The sequence below is a fragment of the Pipra filicauda genome, unplaced genomic scaffold (genome assembly GCF_003945595.2).
Source record: "Pipra filicauda isolate LSUMZ 115617 unplaced genomic scaffold, ASM394559v2 scaffold216_size1298047_pilon, whole genome shotgun sequence".
NCBI lineage: Eukaryota > Metazoa > Chordata > Aves > Passeriformes > Pipridae > Pipra > Pipra filicauda.
This window is the reverse complement of record NW_024104328.1, coordinates 295,797-313,028: the sequence shown is the minus strand read 5'-3', so window position 1 is coordinate 313,028 and position 17,232 is coordinate 295,797. Positions and strand designations below refer to the sequence as shown.

At 40.7% G+C, this 17,232-nt stretch overlaps 1 protein-coding gene across 1 annotated transcript in view; it reads left to right on the top strand.

Moving 5' to 3' along the window:
- ROR2 (receptor tyrosine kinase like orphan receptor 2) overlaps window positions 1-15,916 on the top strand; it is a 148,446-nt gene extending 132,530 nt beyond the window's left edge. Inside the window, exons 5-9 of the mRNA XM_027714442.2 lie at window positions 3,538-3,665; window positions 6,792-7,106; window positions 8,815-9,060; window positions 10,672-10,874; window positions 12,551-15,916. Coding sequence (XP_027570243.2) covers window positions 3,538-3,665; window positions 6,792-7,106; window positions 8,815-9,060; window positions 10,672-10,874; window positions 12,551-13,993 — 2,335 coding nt within the window. The 3' untranslated portion in view covers window positions 13,994-15,916. The remainder of the gene's footprint in view (window positions 1-3,537; window positions 3,666-6,791; window positions 7,107-8,814; window positions 9,061-10,671; window positions 10,875-12,550) is intronic.
- Window positions 15,917-17,232: the final 1,316 nt, after the last annotated feature.

Below are 17,232 nucleotides of genomic sequence, written 5' to 3'. Positions count from 1 at the left end.
GAGTGGTGATGTTAACGATGTTTTTTTCTCTGACACCTAGAAATCTCTTTATATACCTCTAGAGCAGATATCTGCCTTATGGGAGTGTTCCATGACCTCCATCTAGAGAGTTTCCTATTCATGCATGTTTTTATTCCTGTCCAGAGGCACCTGGTTCTTCCAATTCCTCCTTTACAGAGCCAGACATCCCTGCAAGTTATGATTCCTGTCAGTGGGGGAAGTGGCACTGTACCACTGAACCTGCATCTTTCTTCTACACTGTTTGGTTAATTATCTATTTCATACAGACTTCTTCTGCCCACAAGCCTGAAGGTAGCCTGTATTTAATCAGGTGTTGCAGTGCATGTGTGATAAGGAACCTGTAAATGCTTATCAGTACTTCATTCTTCAAGATGTTCCCAGAGCTGGTAAACCCAATCAAATTCCATGTTGTACATAAAAGTAGTATCAGTGTTTCAGTTTTACTTTTGTGTAACAGAGATAGAAGATTCCTCTGCTTTAGTTTTATATCAGAAAGCCTAGTTCTTAACTTTATTTGCTGGGAGATCACCTTCTGGGCCTGGAAAACTAATGGCATTCATACTAAGCAATGAAAGTTGGGGTTTTAGGAATAGAGGGTCTGTTAAGTCAGACTCTTTACAATTTTATTTTTAAATCCAAACTCTGGTCAAACATATGACAAGTAATCAGGATGAGAGTTCCTTCAGTAAGAGTATATACCTTCCCTCCACTCTAATTGAATGCTGAGAAAATTCAGTTTCCAGGTGCACTGCCTTTGGGGCCACCTTCCAGCAAAGGTGCGTAAAAAAAAAAAAAAAAATCAATACTTCGGGTGGGTCTGACTCTATTTTGAAAAAAACAAAACCAAAACCCTATAAAAAAGGAAGAAAATCACTAGGTAAAAAAAGTGGTGCTGCCTTGAAACGTTCAGAAGTTAAAGAACAAATGTGAGAAATTACCTGTGGTGGTTAGCTTGTAAGATTTCTGCAAGTGGAACAAATTGAACTCTTCTGGATTCCTTTTGTGGAGTCAGATTTCTGCTTTCACCAGGGTTCTTGATCAGAGCAGATTTTATAGCTCAAGCAGCAGGAAATTGAAGAGTCGGTATTTCTGCCTATTTTCAGCAGCTTTTAATTATTTCTCTGATCAGCAACTGAATTGCTGGCATATGTTTTGGAGCATGAATCAAAGCTGCACATGGTTCCAAAGGCTCCTGTTTGAACTGAGCATGATGCTGCTCCTGTGCTATTTTATCAGATTCCCCCCCAGTTGCTTTTTGCTGCAGATTTTTTGCTGTGTGCCAAGTGTACATGTAGCTGAAGAACAGAGTACTCTGTAAGGAGACTCTTAGTGCTGCCACTTCTGCAGCTTTGTTGAAATCAAATATTTTATTCAGACTAACATAATTTTGTCCTCTCGGCAGTAGTACTAGTCAAACAGCGTTCACTGAGTTTCCTGGCCTGAGGAAGATGCATGTAGAGTAACAACCCAGCTTTTGTCAGAGTAACTGACATCAGGTTACTGTTTACTTTTGCTTGTGTCCATGGTAATGGTCATATCCAGTTTAGTTTAATCAGCAGTTGACTATAACATGGGAGCGGGGAACATATGTGTGTATTTATAGTATCGGAGCTGTGTTTAGAAGTTCCTGACAGAAATAAATAAACTAAGTAAGAGATCACACTGCTTTTGTCACCAAACCCATGCTGTTTTGAGTGGTTTTTTTGTTTGTTTTTTTTTTTTTTTAATGCTGGCAAGAGAGCCCTGAACTGAGAGTTGAAGTGTGAGATACAGTTTCAGTAAGACATTACTGAATTTACAGTTTCAGTAAGACATTACTGAATTTGCAGTCTTTCGTTGCAGACTTTGTTCTGCAGGAGAAGGGTATGAATTTACTTTTGGGAAAGAGGTCAACTGGAGGTTTCATATTCATTCAGATCCTTGTGGGAATTGCTGACTTCCTATTGAGGTGGTCAAGGATCATAAAACAGACACAGAAAAAATGTTTTGATGTTTTGATTTTTGTCACTTCTGGTATGATGCAATTGTTGCAAAATTACAGATTTTAAGAATGAAAGAATGTTACTGCAGGGAGTAGTTGATCCTAAGATGACTCCTCTACTTCATCCACTATAATCAAAAACTTACATATCTTTGTGGAAACAGAACTTGTTGCAGGGTTTGTAGACAAAATGTTGCTTTATGAATATTTAACAATCATACTCTGATAGGAAATAAAGGCCAGATCTGCATAACAACTGCGTGATGCACTTAGTATCACCATGGTTTATCTAGCAGTTTATGTGATGGATAGAATCTGTTAAATCATTGCCTTTCTCGGGAGTACAGGAAGAGTAAAGGTGGTCAGTGCTTTCATCTTTTGTCTGCGCTGTACAGACAATACTGCTCAACCTTCCCCTGCCAGAGAGTTTACACTTTAAGAAATATTGGTATTTGTAAGAGGAGTGGAAACATGGGTGGCCAGAAGAGGTGTTGATACCCAAAGGTAACAAAAGTATAAAGTGCAGAGGAGTATTGAAGTTATACTTGAAAAATTGCTGGTATTGCAGGGGTATCTCAGACTTTCAAACAGTTCAGTTGCAGAAGCTGATTACGTTTTTAGATGCCCTGCTCTGGAGTCACGGTTTTCTAGATTATGTTTTATACCTACTTTTTGTCCATCATGCAGTAAATGACATAATGTGAATCCATCAGGCTAGTGAATCCTAGTACAGAGGAAGCACAGGGAATACTGGATATTGACTCTGAGCATGCTCTCTCTCTGAAGTCTCTTTTCATTTCTCTGACACTTATGATCTGCAGATCAGCTCTGTATTATTTACAAGGGCTTTGGGGATGAAGTGTTGAACCACTGAGCCTTTAGGCTAGGGCTTTCGTGCCAAAATATTTGTGTTGATGTAAGGGAGTGAAAGGCCCAAAGCCCCATTGAATTGAAAACTGTATTAAAATATATGTTGAAAGAGAAATTTGGCACTGACTCTCACTACAGAGAAAAGAGGTTATAACCTTGGTTACTTTTTATTCTCTTTACCTAATTCAAAGTTCAAAATTATTTCATGTTTTAATTCAAGCTTGGCAAGATCTCTTCTGCTATCAACTACAGGAAATGAAGAATGGGTGAAAGAAGTGGGAGAAGAGAACAAACTGCCTAATTTTACAGTGTACAGCTGGATGCCAAAATTGCATAGGGACACATAATAAGATCTATGTTGCTGTTTCAGTCTAAAGGCTTTTTAATAGATTCATCTGTCAAATCCAATTATTACTAGTATATGATTTTTAAATTAATCTCAGGTTTTGTTTTACTTCTTTCTGTAATGAGCTATTTACAGGGTCCCTCATTAATACTTTAAGGTAGTGTAGAGAGAATTGGAGGAGAAAGCTGCACCTGGGGAATGGAACGACTTCAGATTTACAGTATTTTGAGTTTTCCTACTTTTGTAAGAATATGTTATGTAAAAACACGCTGGGAGCAGCTAGACATTTGCATATAGAATCCTAACATGTCTTTTGCAGGGAAGATTACCACGAAGATGGGTTCTGTCAGCCGTACAGGGGGATTGCATGTGCGCGAATCATCGGAAACAGGACCATTTATGTGGACTCCCTCCAGATGCAAGGGGAAATTGAAAACCGAATTACTGGTAAGCTTACACATTGCTTTAGCCTTAAAAAACAAACAAACAAACAAACAAACAAAAAAAAAAAAAACACAAAAAAAAAATTAATGAGAGTATCCAGTTCAGGTAAAAATAGCACCATCATCCTCCCAGTTTCGTCAGTCAATGACTAAGGCATCCTTGTGTTAAGGTTTAGAGGAGGTGAGCCCGTTTCCGGCTTGTGCAGTTGGCAAAATTTGGAGCAAGGAAGATGAGTGTCTGCCGTAATGTGTAAAAGCAATGTGTAAAAGCTTTTTCTGTGTCATTAGGTAAAATGTCAGACCGCTGACTTTTTAACAGCTTCTGGTTTGTACTGGAGATTTTGATGGATTCAAACTAAGATTTTTTTTTTAATTAATTTGTGATATAGTGAAAAAGTACTGATTTTTTATTGTCTTGAAAAATGTAGGGTGGCTTTTCCCCTGAGTTTCCTTTCTTATTGCATAATTCTGGCAGAGTCTGGATTTCACACTGGTTTATATAAAACAAGAGTTGACCTTCCTGTGCTCTGCCTATGCTTAATCTTTCTCTGAACATATTTTTTGTAAAGAGACACAAATGTGCATCCAAAATCTTAATGACTTTTAATGGGCTGTACATCAACATGGGTTTTCTTCGTTGGATCTGTTGGCTGACATTAGCAGCTGTGACTCTGATGTGCACAAACAGAGCAAGGAAATGAATCCATGGAGTAGAGCACACTGTTTATCATAATATATAGCAAATTAACTCAGTCCAGCAGGAGCTTATTGCATCTGGCCAGATATAGCTCACTAATTGACTCTGCAACTTTAGCATAACTAAACCAAAAGGAGTTTAACGTTGCTTGTCAGCTCTAACTCCTTAAAGATATTACCTTAAAGATATTGCCTTAAGGTCTCTGGCAAGCCAGAAATCCGAGAGAGCTTTTTTTGTCTGTTCTTGAGATGGTGATTGGATTCTGGGACTGGCAAAGTCCAGGTGCTGAGCTTTCCTTGTGCTATTACAGCTCATCCCCCTCCCTCCTTTCTCCTGTACTCTGTTGTCATTCCAGCCTCTTTAACCATTATGTCATCAATTAATACATACTATTGATACAACTTTTTCCCAATGACTTAATCTCTGTCCTGTTTGGATGTTTTTCAGCAATATGGAAATGTTCAACACTTTGAAATTATTAAATCTGTAACTCTGGAATTAGGTTGATAATGTCCTTTAAAAAAAAAAAAAAAAAAAAAAAAAAAACCAAAAACCCAACCAAACCTAAAAAAATCCAACAACCAAAAAACTCTGATATCATCCAGAAAATATGCATTAATCAAGTTGTGTCGTTTCTGGAATATGTAACCTGGGCATTGATGACCAGGCTTCTGGTTCCCTATTACCACCAATTATTGGTTAGGTTTTGGTGGCTGAGGGCTGGAATTCACTCTTCTGGAGCTGAGGAGAATTTCTGAAGGGACTGTTCTTTTTCAAAAACATGCTATGAACCACCATATAGAGCTACCCAGTGCCTAGCTAGGCCGTAATATTAATCTGTTAATAATGCAGCATTTTCAAACTATCTACATCTGAAGGTCATACCAAATGCTTTATGAAGAATGATCCTGAGGATTTCATAGCATTATTGGTTCTTATGACTTTCATGTAAAACAAGTAATGCAAGACTGGCTGTTCTCTACCCAAATGAGAGTGTATTTTTGAAATTGCAGTACCTTGTTAGGTAAAGGAAAAAAAAAAAAAGTACTGAATAACTGCTGTTGAGATTTTGCTTATAGTTTTGCCTGTGCCTCCTAAACACAGTTTTTGACGGAAGTGTTTGTGCTCCAGTGTGCATGGGAAGTGGTGACACCTACTGCCCGATGCCAGGAACATTTAGCAAGGTTACATCTGTGGGGAATTTTCGTTCTGGATTTCCTGTTCCCTTTGTCGATCGAAATTCTGTAACGCAGTGCCTTCACAAAATTTAGTGTGGAGGTTCAAACAGTCGACACTGACTACTTCAGTCTTCCAGTTTTATTTTTTCCCTGTTAGTCTTCGGGACAAGTGTGTGTCACAGATATGTTCTGAGGCCTAATGCTGTGCTTGCATGCAGTATTCCCTACATGACTGAAAAATAGTTATATTCCTGTGTTAATATTTCTGAATAATTATAAACAAACGTGTAAACAGTATGAAAGGCTGGATCTGGGGCTGCTTGCTGCGTGTTTGCTGTTTAGGAAGAGGCAGGAGACTCTGTGATAGCATGTGCCAGCAGGAAATCGAAAGGTTGAAAGGAGAGAGGGGGACAAGCGGGAAAGAATTTAATTGTAGGTTGTAAATAGGCTGCTTGAATGACATTTCCTCTCTTTTTTACAGTCTGAATTGGTGGAACATGCAGTCTAGCAAACCTCACTCAAAAATTATGCTTTACTGGGTGAATAAATGTTCCTACATTTAAAACTTGACTCAGTACCAGATACATGATGCACACACATATTTGTCTTTTCTTTGCAACATGCAAGGAAACGTTGAGATAAATTTTAGCTTGTAGGTGCTGAGAGCTGAAGGGGAGAATTATGTTCCTGATTCATTATGACATTCATCTTAACGTGATCAGCATGCTGGGACTCACTGCATTCATTTTCCCCAAACTGTTGCCTATTAGGCTTCTCATGCCTGTTAATAACAGTGTCTCCCTGAATACCAATGGCACACTTCCTTTTGCCAGACAAGACTTGAAAAACACTTTGTTTATTGATCGAAATGTTTACAGGAGGAAGAAGTTAGGTGATCCTTGTTCAGATTTTACCTAATTAGGAACTTTGGAACATGTCAGGTGTATCTTGCCTTTGCTCTTTATACTTTTAAATTAAAATTAGCCAAGACCAGTAGTTTGAGCAATGGTAGTCACATGGGTAACTTCCTAAGAACTGAAGTCCTACAAGCTCTGTGAAGAAGTCAGAGGGACACTGGGATGCTGGGTTTTCTTTCTGCATTTGTCAGCTCTCCTTTACAGCAGAAATGGCCTCGTTTACCTGTTGCTCAGTGGGCTTTCAGACCCTCAAGGAAAGATGAAAGTTGTTAAAGGCAAATGACGTGAGGGTTTTTTTTGCGAATCGGTACTTAAGCAGTACTTTTGTCCCTTTGCAGCTGCGTTTACCATGATTGGCACTTCCACGCACTTGTCCGACCAGTGCTCCCAGTTCGCCATCCCATCCTTCTGCCACTTCGTGTTCCCCCTGTGTGACGAGCGCTCCCGGACCCCTAAGCCACGGGAACTGTGCCGGGATGAATGCGAAGTTCTGGAGAACGATCTCTGTAGGCAGGAGTACAACATTGCCAGGTCAAACCCCCTCATCTTGATGCAGCTGCAGTTGCCTAAGTGTGAGGACCTCCCACGACCTGACACCTTGGAAGCTGCCAACTGCATAAGGATTGGGATCCCTGTGGAGAGGCTCAGCCGATGTAAGTCTGGGTGTTTCATCACGGGGAAAAAATAAGAGTTTGTTGCTTCCTTGGCTTGAGTCTGGAAGACTATTTTATCAGCCATTCCTTTTGTAGGGAAAGCATGGCTGTACTGGACAACACTGCTTCTATCTTGTTAGCACTGACCATGATCTTGCACTGTTGTAAGGTACAGTTAGGACAGCAAGGAAGCCTAAAGGATGCTGCTTAATACCAAAAAGGATTATGTCAACCACCCTGGGCTATAAAATTCTGTGTTCACACAGCCAGTTTGATACAGATTTGCAAGGGGCAGCAGCGTGTTTCCTCCACCCAAAGCTCAGACCTTACCTTTTCGGGTGAGCCACCCCATGCATCTGTGAGCAATGTTTGCCTGTCAATAAACGTCAAACAGTCTGTTGAAGTGTCACTGAAAGATGTGTTAAGCAATGAAACAGTATGTTTGTTCTTTCTATATGGGAATCCACAAGAATATTAATCCTGTAAATCACGTGTGGGGTATAATTGTCTTTATTTACACACATACGATGAGTTAAAACATTTATCCTGCTTTCATGAATTTATATTTACGTCCAGGATTAGGCAGGTTGCTCTGTTGTCACTAATTATGTTCGGACGATTTTTCTGACTACTCCATTTCATAGCAATTAGGCTCCTAAAATATTCAACAAGAAAACCCCAAGAGACCAACGCTGTTTAAAGTTCAAAGTGTGATAAGATTATTCTAAGTATTCGTTGTCTGAGTCCACAGTTAGGAGCAGGAGTTGTGGCATAAAGGTGGCCATGGAAGACTAGCTATGTGTTTATAAGTTAATAGTGTAGCTGAGAAGTAGAAGCAATGGAGTAAACTATGACAGAGGCAAATCGGCCAGGGAAGAGATATCAAGCAAAAGGAATGAAAACAAAACCAATAAAAAGTCTGGCAAAAGTTGTCCATGATCCTCAGGGCCAGTGGTGCTGCTGGTGGTGGAACAGCTGCAGCTTGAATACACGGTGGTTTTGAAAGAGCTGCATTCCTGAGGGCTGGAGAGATCAGAAGAATGGAGAAGGTAATGTTGCAAACATGCAGGAAAATGCATGATTCAGTTCAGATGATTCATGTAGAAGACAAGCATTTAAAGACTATGAAGAGAGGATAACAGCAAAAAAAGAATAAAGATGTGGGGTCAGCAGATGTGAAAATGATGCATCTAAAGAGAAGAAAAGACTGAATACTTTTTTTTCCTAAAGAAGAAAATAAGGAAAAGTAGGCAAGAGGCATTAGAAAACACAGTAGTAATTTCTGTAGAAAGTAAGTAGTGTGAAGAAGACGGGAAGATGAGAAATAAAAGTGGTGGGATGTTTACACTGTTGGCATCTGAGGACTTTTCCTGAAGTGGAACTCATATTTCTGATTCTTTTTAATTTATCATGTTCTGTAGCTAAAGGTCCATACATATTCCTTAGTCTCAACTTGCATTTAAAATTAGAAATAGTTGTGTGTGTGTAGCCACAGAGCTGAGACACTCCAAGAGATAATGCAGAATTAACTGGGTGTAAAAGCGCACAGAGCTGAAATTTCAAACCAAACACCTTTCGTTTAAGCCCTGAAGCACCTAAATTTAAGTACTTTTTTTGCACACATGGTCTGTGGGCCTCAACAGTTTTGGTCTTGCTGTCCCTTGACTGTTTGGGTTTTTGAAACACTTTGCCAAACCCTGTGTTGCAGATCATCAGTGCTACAACGGCTCCGGAGCGGACTACAGAGGGACGGTCAGCGTTACCAAGTCTGGCCACACTTGCCAGCTCTGGGACTCACAGAGTCCCCACAACCACGACCTGACAAGCACACAGTTTCCAGAGCTAGGCGGAGGACATGCGTATTGTCGAAATCCTGGAGGTCAGATGGATGGTCCCTGGTGTTTCACAAAGAATAAAAACGTACGCATGGAACTGTGTGACATACCTTCTTGTAGTATGTATTCTCTTTCTTTTATCCCCTACTACTGTTCTGAATCCTGTGTAATTTTGAATGCTCCTGATTGTTGCAATTCAAATAAGGGGGTTATGGTTTTGAATGTTTAACTTGCAGCAGCTTTGTTTTCAGTCGTGGGTTTTAATGTTTTCTGGAGATCAGAGCTTGTAACTGAGATAATGTGACACTTTTTGGTTACATATTGGAGGCTTAGTCTGAGATAATAATTCATGATAATGCTGCAGTTTGTATTTTGACTTGTCAAATGCCAGAGTGGACATGGAAAACACCTATATGTGTTTGATTTGCTCATGCTACTCAAGGCTATATTGCTTTTGTTCTATGTGACATCTTGCAGGCAGCAAGGATTTTCAGATCCTATAGAGGGAGATATAACACCATGCCTGGTGGGAAAGACAAACCATTTGAAGTGCAGAAGCAGAGATGGCATAAAAGACATGATCTTATCAGAAAAGTCCTGCATTAGCTGCTAGTGGCTCTGTACTGCACAACTGATTGCAAAAATAAAAACCACAGCTCTCACAGCTTAATACTGTTCCACTCAGTTCCCGGTATTAATACAGACTTCACACATTAACAGTCTTTGGGCATGACAAAGTGACTTATTACCGTGCTTCATTAGGTAGAAAAGCATGTTTCCTGCAGCAAAAGGTGTAAATCATGGAAGCCATAAAAGTGGATTGCCTGGATCTTTAAAACTGCTCAGAACTAATATGGAATTTCTTAGTTACTTCACTTTTTTACAGTAACATGATTTGACATTTATAATAAATTTCTACATGGCGTGTAACATGGTGTAAAGATAACACTGGGATGTGGTTGTGGTGAAAGCAGTTGCCACAAATAGCAAAACCACAGGTTACAGAAAACATCCCAGGCAGTTCCAGAGAACATTTTGGACATCTCTGTGCTTTTCTAGGGTCTCTAAATATTAAGACAAAAATAATTTTAGGAAGGTTAAAGAACAGTCTTACTAAGTGTATTGATGGCTCTTTCATTTCTGTCTCACTCAACATAAAAGCACTTTAATTTTATTAAGTACAGAACAAATAATATCTCTGCTAATGAGAAGTAAGATTTGTTTTATTCTGGGCAGAAGTAGTATCAGTGGAAGTAAAGAATGGGCAAAGTGCTGATAAAATGGCTGAAGCTGTGAGAGAGGGCCAGACTGCAATGTTGTGCTGGGGTTTATCACATTGAGTTCACTGTTTTATATATTGTCACAGAGACTGCTTGTTTTTTATACCCTGAACAAAATAATGCAGTGATTCTCTGGTCTGTATTCTGTAGTTTCATAACTGGAAGCCTCAAGAAAAAAGGTGAAATTAACCAAATACTGTTACAGTCAACACATTAAATGTGGGGCTCCTAGTCTACCTTCATACTGCTAGTTGCTATGTCCAGTCAAGCTTCTTTGAAATAATTAATGGAAAGTTATGGAGAAGGGGGAGAGGGTAGCGTGACTTCTGTTTTCGAGATATGGTTTGCTTTTTGTTTAAAATCTAGTATTAATAGTCATAATAATTTGCTTAACTATAAAATGTCTTTAAAATACTTATTGTAAGCAATGAGCCTTTCTGTGCTCGGCAGGTCCACATGACAACAGCAAAATGGGAATCCTCTACATCCTTGTTCCCAGCATAGCCATTCCTCTGGTGATAGCCTGCCTTTTCTTCCTGGTGTGTATGTGCAGAAACAAGCAGAAGGCGTCTGCTGCTACACCACAGCGTCGCCAGCTGATGGCATCTCCCAGCCAGGACATGGAAATGCCTCTCATTAATCAACACAAACAGGTATTTCTTACAGAATTTGCTCAGGCCCACGTGTTTCTGAACTGTTATGATTTTAACTGTCTCAGGTTGTCTGTGTTCAAACTGAGCCGTGTTGTAGGGGACCGAATTTTCATGCTGTGCAGGCCATCTATTTCAGGGCAAAACAATCCTTACACCTGCTAGCTGTATCTAGAAATCCCAGCCTTGTGTGACAGCTTTCAGTACAAAGTTTTTTATGGCATTTGTCCTTACCTGTCAGTCACCATTCTGCCTGTTGTCACAGTGACTGGAAATGTTGTTATGTCTGATCCAGTCTGCAGCCTGCAGCTCCTTTTTGCTGCTGATAATGACGTGGCCAGTTTGCTTGTTTAAAGCGTGGTGCACAGTGGGGTTTCTTGTCTAATCCATCAGCTCAAGACAGCTGTTGTTCTGATCCATAACTGAATGGGGAGCTGAGATAGGGTGCAACGTTTTTAAAGGCTGAGTATCACAAAGGATGGTGAAACGAAAATGGCTTTGAACTCCTGTCAGCAGAAGTCAGCTCCTGCACAGGATTTTCTGGGCCAAATAACTGATCTCTGTGCTGAAATCCTGTTCAGTGCTAATGTTTAATTTTTAATCACAGCATTTACAAAATGCAAGCTCTAAAACGCAATGCTCACTTTGGAACAGTTGAACAATATCTCTTCAGGAAACTGTAGAATATTTGATGAATATGACCAATTGTAGCAAATTGAATTGATTTTTTTGTGTAAAGGGTAGGTTTAATGGCTGAGCAGGACTGTGCTGCAAATTTTCTGGCCCAGTCCACAGTCTGCTGGCCACTAAAATCAGAGATTGTTCCCAAATCACCTGTTAAAACCTCTTTCCAGCCTGCCCTACTCCCTCATGCTGCAGTGCTGTGTGTGTGAAGCTGTGCCAGCTGCACCTTGCTCTGTCAGGGACTCCTCCATCCCATGCTGGTCAGGACGGATCCATTACAACACCATCACAAACTCCCTTTCTTTCCCTCCCAGCTACAGGAGGGAGGCTCTGGGGGTTTCTCACTCTTGGATTTGCAGCCTTTTCCTTCAAGTACCAGGGAGAAATTCCTTCTTCCTTCTGCTCCAGTTGCACCCCCCTCTTCATCGGGGCTGACATGAGGTTTTTCAGCAGGGGTACTGTACACTGCTGCCCATGGGCAGGGGCCATTCCTCTAGTGCAACAGAAGGAAAAGGGCGGATCTGCTACTGCAGAACTGAAAGAGAGAGGTTCTGTTCCTCCTTCTGCTGGAATGGATGTTTCAGTTCAATCTGAGGCTTCCATCTCCTCAGCCAGTGCTTTTCTGACAGACCTCCACTGAGCAGCTCTGGGCTGGTCTGTAGGGCAAGTACAGCTGCAGTTAATAGATGTCATCATTTGCCAGATTTACTCTGAATTCATTTAGCTTGCAGGAAATATGGCCACTCCTTTGTAGAAGTAATTATACTCATTATCTTGCAGCACAATTCAGTTTACACTTCTTATAATACTATAACTCACTTCAAGGTTAACTGTAAAATCAATATACTGATGTGAATATACAAAAAAAACCGTGAAAAGTCATTTTGACCCAGTTTGTCTTGCATTTGGACATCTAGCCACTGGGAGATTTGCTTTAATAATGGTTGTTTAGGAAACACTATGATATTTTACTGACTGTCTTTACTTCATTTCAGGCTAAGCTTAAAGAAATTAATCTGTCCACTGTGCGTTTCATGGAGGAACTAGGAGAGGAGAGGTTTGGCAAAGTCTACAAGGGTCATCTTTTTGGTACAGCACCAGGTGAACAGACACAAGCTGTTGCCATCAAGACGCTTAAAGACAAAGCAGAACTGGCTCTTCGTGAAGAATTTAAACATGAGGCAATGATGAGATCACGATTACAGCATCCAAACATCGTTTGTTTGCTGGGAATAGTGACCAAGGAGCAACCTATAAGTATGATATTCAGTTATTGTTCCCACAGTGACCTCCATGAGTTCTTAGTGATGAGATCTCCCCATTCAGATGTTGGCAGCACCGATGATGACAAGACAGTAAAATCCACTCTGGAGCCAGCAGACTTTTTCCACATTGTGACTCAGATTGCTGCAGGAATGGAATATCTTTCAAGCCACCATGTTGTCCACAAGGACTTGGCCACTAGAAATATACTGGTGTTCGATAAACTGAATGTGAAAATATCTGATTTAGGCCTTTTCAGGGAAGTTTATGCTGCTGATTACTACAAACTGATGGGAAATTCCCTTCTTCCTATCCGGTGGATGTCCCCTGAGGCTATTATGTATGGCAAGTTTTCTATTGATTCAGATATATGGTCATACGGAGTTGTGTTGTGGGAAGTTTTCAGCTATGGCCTGCAGCCTTACTGTGGTTATTCTAACCAGGATGTCATTGAGATGATCAGGAACCGACAGATTTTGCCGTGTCCCGATGACTGCCCCACGTGGATATACACTTTGATGTTGGAGTGTTGGAATGAATTTCCTAACAGAAGACCAAGATTTAAAGATATACATAACAGACTAAGAACATGGGGAAATCTTTCTAACTACAACAGCTCAGCGCAAACTTCTGGGGCGAGCAACACCACGCAAACAAGTTCCCTCAGCACAAGCCCTGTTAGCAATGTCAGCAATGCTAGATACATTGGACCAAAGCAGAAAACTCCAGCCTTCCCTCAACCTCAGTTCATACAAATGAAAGGCCAGATGAGACCTATGGTCCCACCTCCGCAGCTCTACATTCCAGTCAATGGTTACCAGCCAATGCCCGCCTATGGTGCTTACTTGCCAAATTTTTATCCTGTCCAAATTCCAATGCAAATGGCTCCTCAGCAGATGCCTCCCCAGATCATTCCCAAACCAGGCTCCCACCACAGCGGGAGCGGATCCACCAGCACAGGCTACGTAACGACGGCGCCTTCCAACGCGTCGGTGGCCGACAGGGCTGCTCTGCTGTCAGAAGGCACAGATGACACACACAATGGAACGGAAGATATTGCCCAGAATCCTGTCCAGGAGGAGGAGGAGGAAGAGAGCTCTGTGCCTGAAACAGAATTGCTGGGTGATAATGACACACTGCAGATGGACGAAGCAGAAATCCAGTCAGAAGCCTAAGGAATGTGGCCTCACTAGTAAGAGCCCCACAGCGCTTCCATGCATGGAGACAGTAGATCCTTAGGCTTAATAGAGTGATTTTCATCTGACTAAAACTAAACTAAAAAAGCAACACCAATGTAAAGTGCAGCAGTAATGATATACCGGGTTTACTGACCATTACCACCACTGGATTTTGCAAATATGATGGTATAGAATTGCTGGGTTTAATCTTTTTTACTGTCCTACAGTTCTTGAAAGAAGCTGCTTTTCAGATATGTACTGTTGCTGTGCAACATATTGCAGAGTAGCATTGCACATCGTGTATATCATGATATGTGAGTGTAATGCTAGTGAATTATGCTTAAACCAGTAACACAAAAAGGAATCCAACTATGGTTGCAGAGTTGCTCTAAGCATAAAGAAACACCCTGGCTGTGATGGACAGCTTAGTTTGTAGTATTTATCTCTTTGATGTAATAATGGACATGGGATTGTTGTTTGCTTTTTGAGTCTGAGAAAAAAAAGTTGAGAGTAGTGATCCATGTTTGTATTACCGTAACAACAAAAGTAGGGAAAAGGAACATAAAACTGACTGTGCTGAGTAAGAGCACAGGTCTGTCCAGCCCAGTAGCATGTCTTGAAAGGCCATCGATAATGTCTGCCCAGGGGCAGACTGCAAGGGCAATTTCCCTTGTAGAATTTCCCCAGGGTACCTCCCCAGCCTCCAGCAATTTGTGACTTGGTGACTTCCCAATCCGAAAGTGGATTTATTTTTTTTTCTGCTTAATAGCCCTTGATGGAATATTTGTACCATGAATTTATCCAAATGATTTTGAACTCACATAAACTTAGAGCATCCACAACATCTTGTGGAAAAACGTGAGAGGAGAGAGGATGGATTTCTTTCATCACTTCCAGTGAATGACTGTGAGAGAAGCTTCTGAATGAGATCATCTGACTGCATTTGTGGATGAAAGTATTCCTTCTCTGCTGTGTATTTTCAGCAGTAAACAGCCTTAATACACTGTTAACCAAAAATGGGGATATTGTAGGGGATATTATAGGTGTGCACTAACTTAATAAATCCAACTTTAATTGCATATTGGTTATCAAGTACAGAAAATGGCTCCACATGTATGTTTCTACATTGTGAAAGTCTTGGGTTTTTTGCGGGGTTATAGACTTACTTGATTTACCACAATTACTGCTGGATTGCATGTGAAACCATGTTTTTTCCTGCCTTTTTTGGTAAAAATGATCTTTGAACTTTAGAAGACCAAAATAAGCAATACTGTACAAGGTGCTGTTTTTGTGCTTCTATTTGCGGGATGAATCATGTACAGACCTTTAAATGTAATTTATGTTTTACTGCATTTTATATATGGTTTTTCATTGAAATATTTGGATTTTTGAATGAATGACTTTATAACTTAACCATTTACAATATTCATACATGATGAAGTTTTATGGTATTGCTATTTCACTTTGTTAAACATGCAGACAGGTCCATACATTTCATCACCCTTCCTGTACAAATGCAAGCAATACACATTCTCATTGTAACATGGTAGCCAACACACACTATAGCTGTAAGTTGTACATCCAAACATGGAGTATTCAATAAAATGATGCAAAAAGTATGATTAAGTATGTTATCCTACAACCGCTGGGTTTTTTATGGTACTTTGTGGAAATAAAACAGCCAAAATTCCTTAACTTTCAGGTTTCGCACCTAACTACAGCCTTTTATTTTATTAGATTGGTGTTCACTTGTATATCATTGTGATCTACACCCTGTGTTCACGGTATGGCAGCATTACTTATTTCCAGCATTTCACCTGGATTTGGAAATGCACTGGTAGGAATAAAATATGAAAGCTTTATTACTTGTGTTAATATAATGCAGCTTTGGGTGCTTTTACTAAATAAAGGATAAATTAAAAAAAAGAGAAATTTATTTATGTGAAGTTCTTTGTTTCTCCTCGGTTTCGTGTTCTCAGATAAATGCACTTGATTAATCAACTACATTGTCTTCCTTCAGTCCTTTGCTAACTTACTACAGAGTAAATGGAGAGTAACTGGTCCAGTCACACCACAGATTTGTCAGTGAGAGAAGAGATGTAATAAATGAGTAAGTGGAAGTCAGTGGAAGCTTCTGTACAGAACTGTCTGAAGTTCAGCCCATTTCTGATAGTCAAAGTGCATTATGACTTTGTGTGCAAAAAAAAACAGGTCAGACTCCTATACTGACTTTCCCATCCCCACTCTAACGTGGATTTGCTGTCAAAGTGATGATGAAGGAGTGGTATAAAATTTTCAAGGTCAGCCTTGGTAATACACATGGGACTGGAGAGGGGTTTTCCCCCTCTGTTGATGTGGGTGCACTTCTCTGAGCTGCCAGGGTCGGAGCTGTGGCAGCATGCGAACACCTCCACTGCACTTCAGGTGAGCATCTGCACCAGCACCACTGCCAGCATGTGAATGGCTGCTCTGAGTCATGTGGACTGGAAGTAACTTGCTGTTCTGCAACTTCCCAGGCTACTCTTCCCTGTGATGTCTGCTGCACAGATCCAGTCAGAGTCGGGATCTGCCTTTCCTCCTCAAGATTTGGAAGCAGGGCCAAGGGAGAACAGGGAAGGTATGAGACAGTAAGTGGATGGGTCGAGGTGGTAAGTTGGGAAGGGTTGGGGCTGGGGCCAAGCAAAGCCATCTCAGTGCTGCTCATTAAGGCGTTCAGAGTTACTTCTTCCTGCCAGGTCTAGCAAAGCTAGAGTTTTTCTTAGTGGCAGAACAGCTTTTCTAGGCAACAAATACATGTCTGGACGGCCAGGAGAGGGCAACATGTTTTTGAAGACAAGACTGTGGGATGTTTCTAAAGTTTTTTCTTGTTTCTAGGGCCCTACTCTGCTTCAGCTAATATGGTTTTCCTAAGAAGACAGGGTCTGACCATAGGAAAAGTGTTTAGAGCATTGGCACTGTCCACAGCAGCCCACTGACAAGGCAGGAGTACCCGTGTTTGCAAAAGTGTATGAGGCAGATGGAGCTGGGTAGGAAGGGGAATAGATTTGCAATCATAGGGCAGGAAAAATGGGTAAGGGTTCATAGCCTGAGTGGGGAAGCTGACTACAGATGTTTCACTAGGCCAAATCTGAATCCTGTTCTGATATTGTCTGAGAACTGGGTTATTTGGAGGGCCTTTTCATGTTTGACTCATTGAGACTATAGGAAGACAAAACTATAAACATTTCAGTATTAAC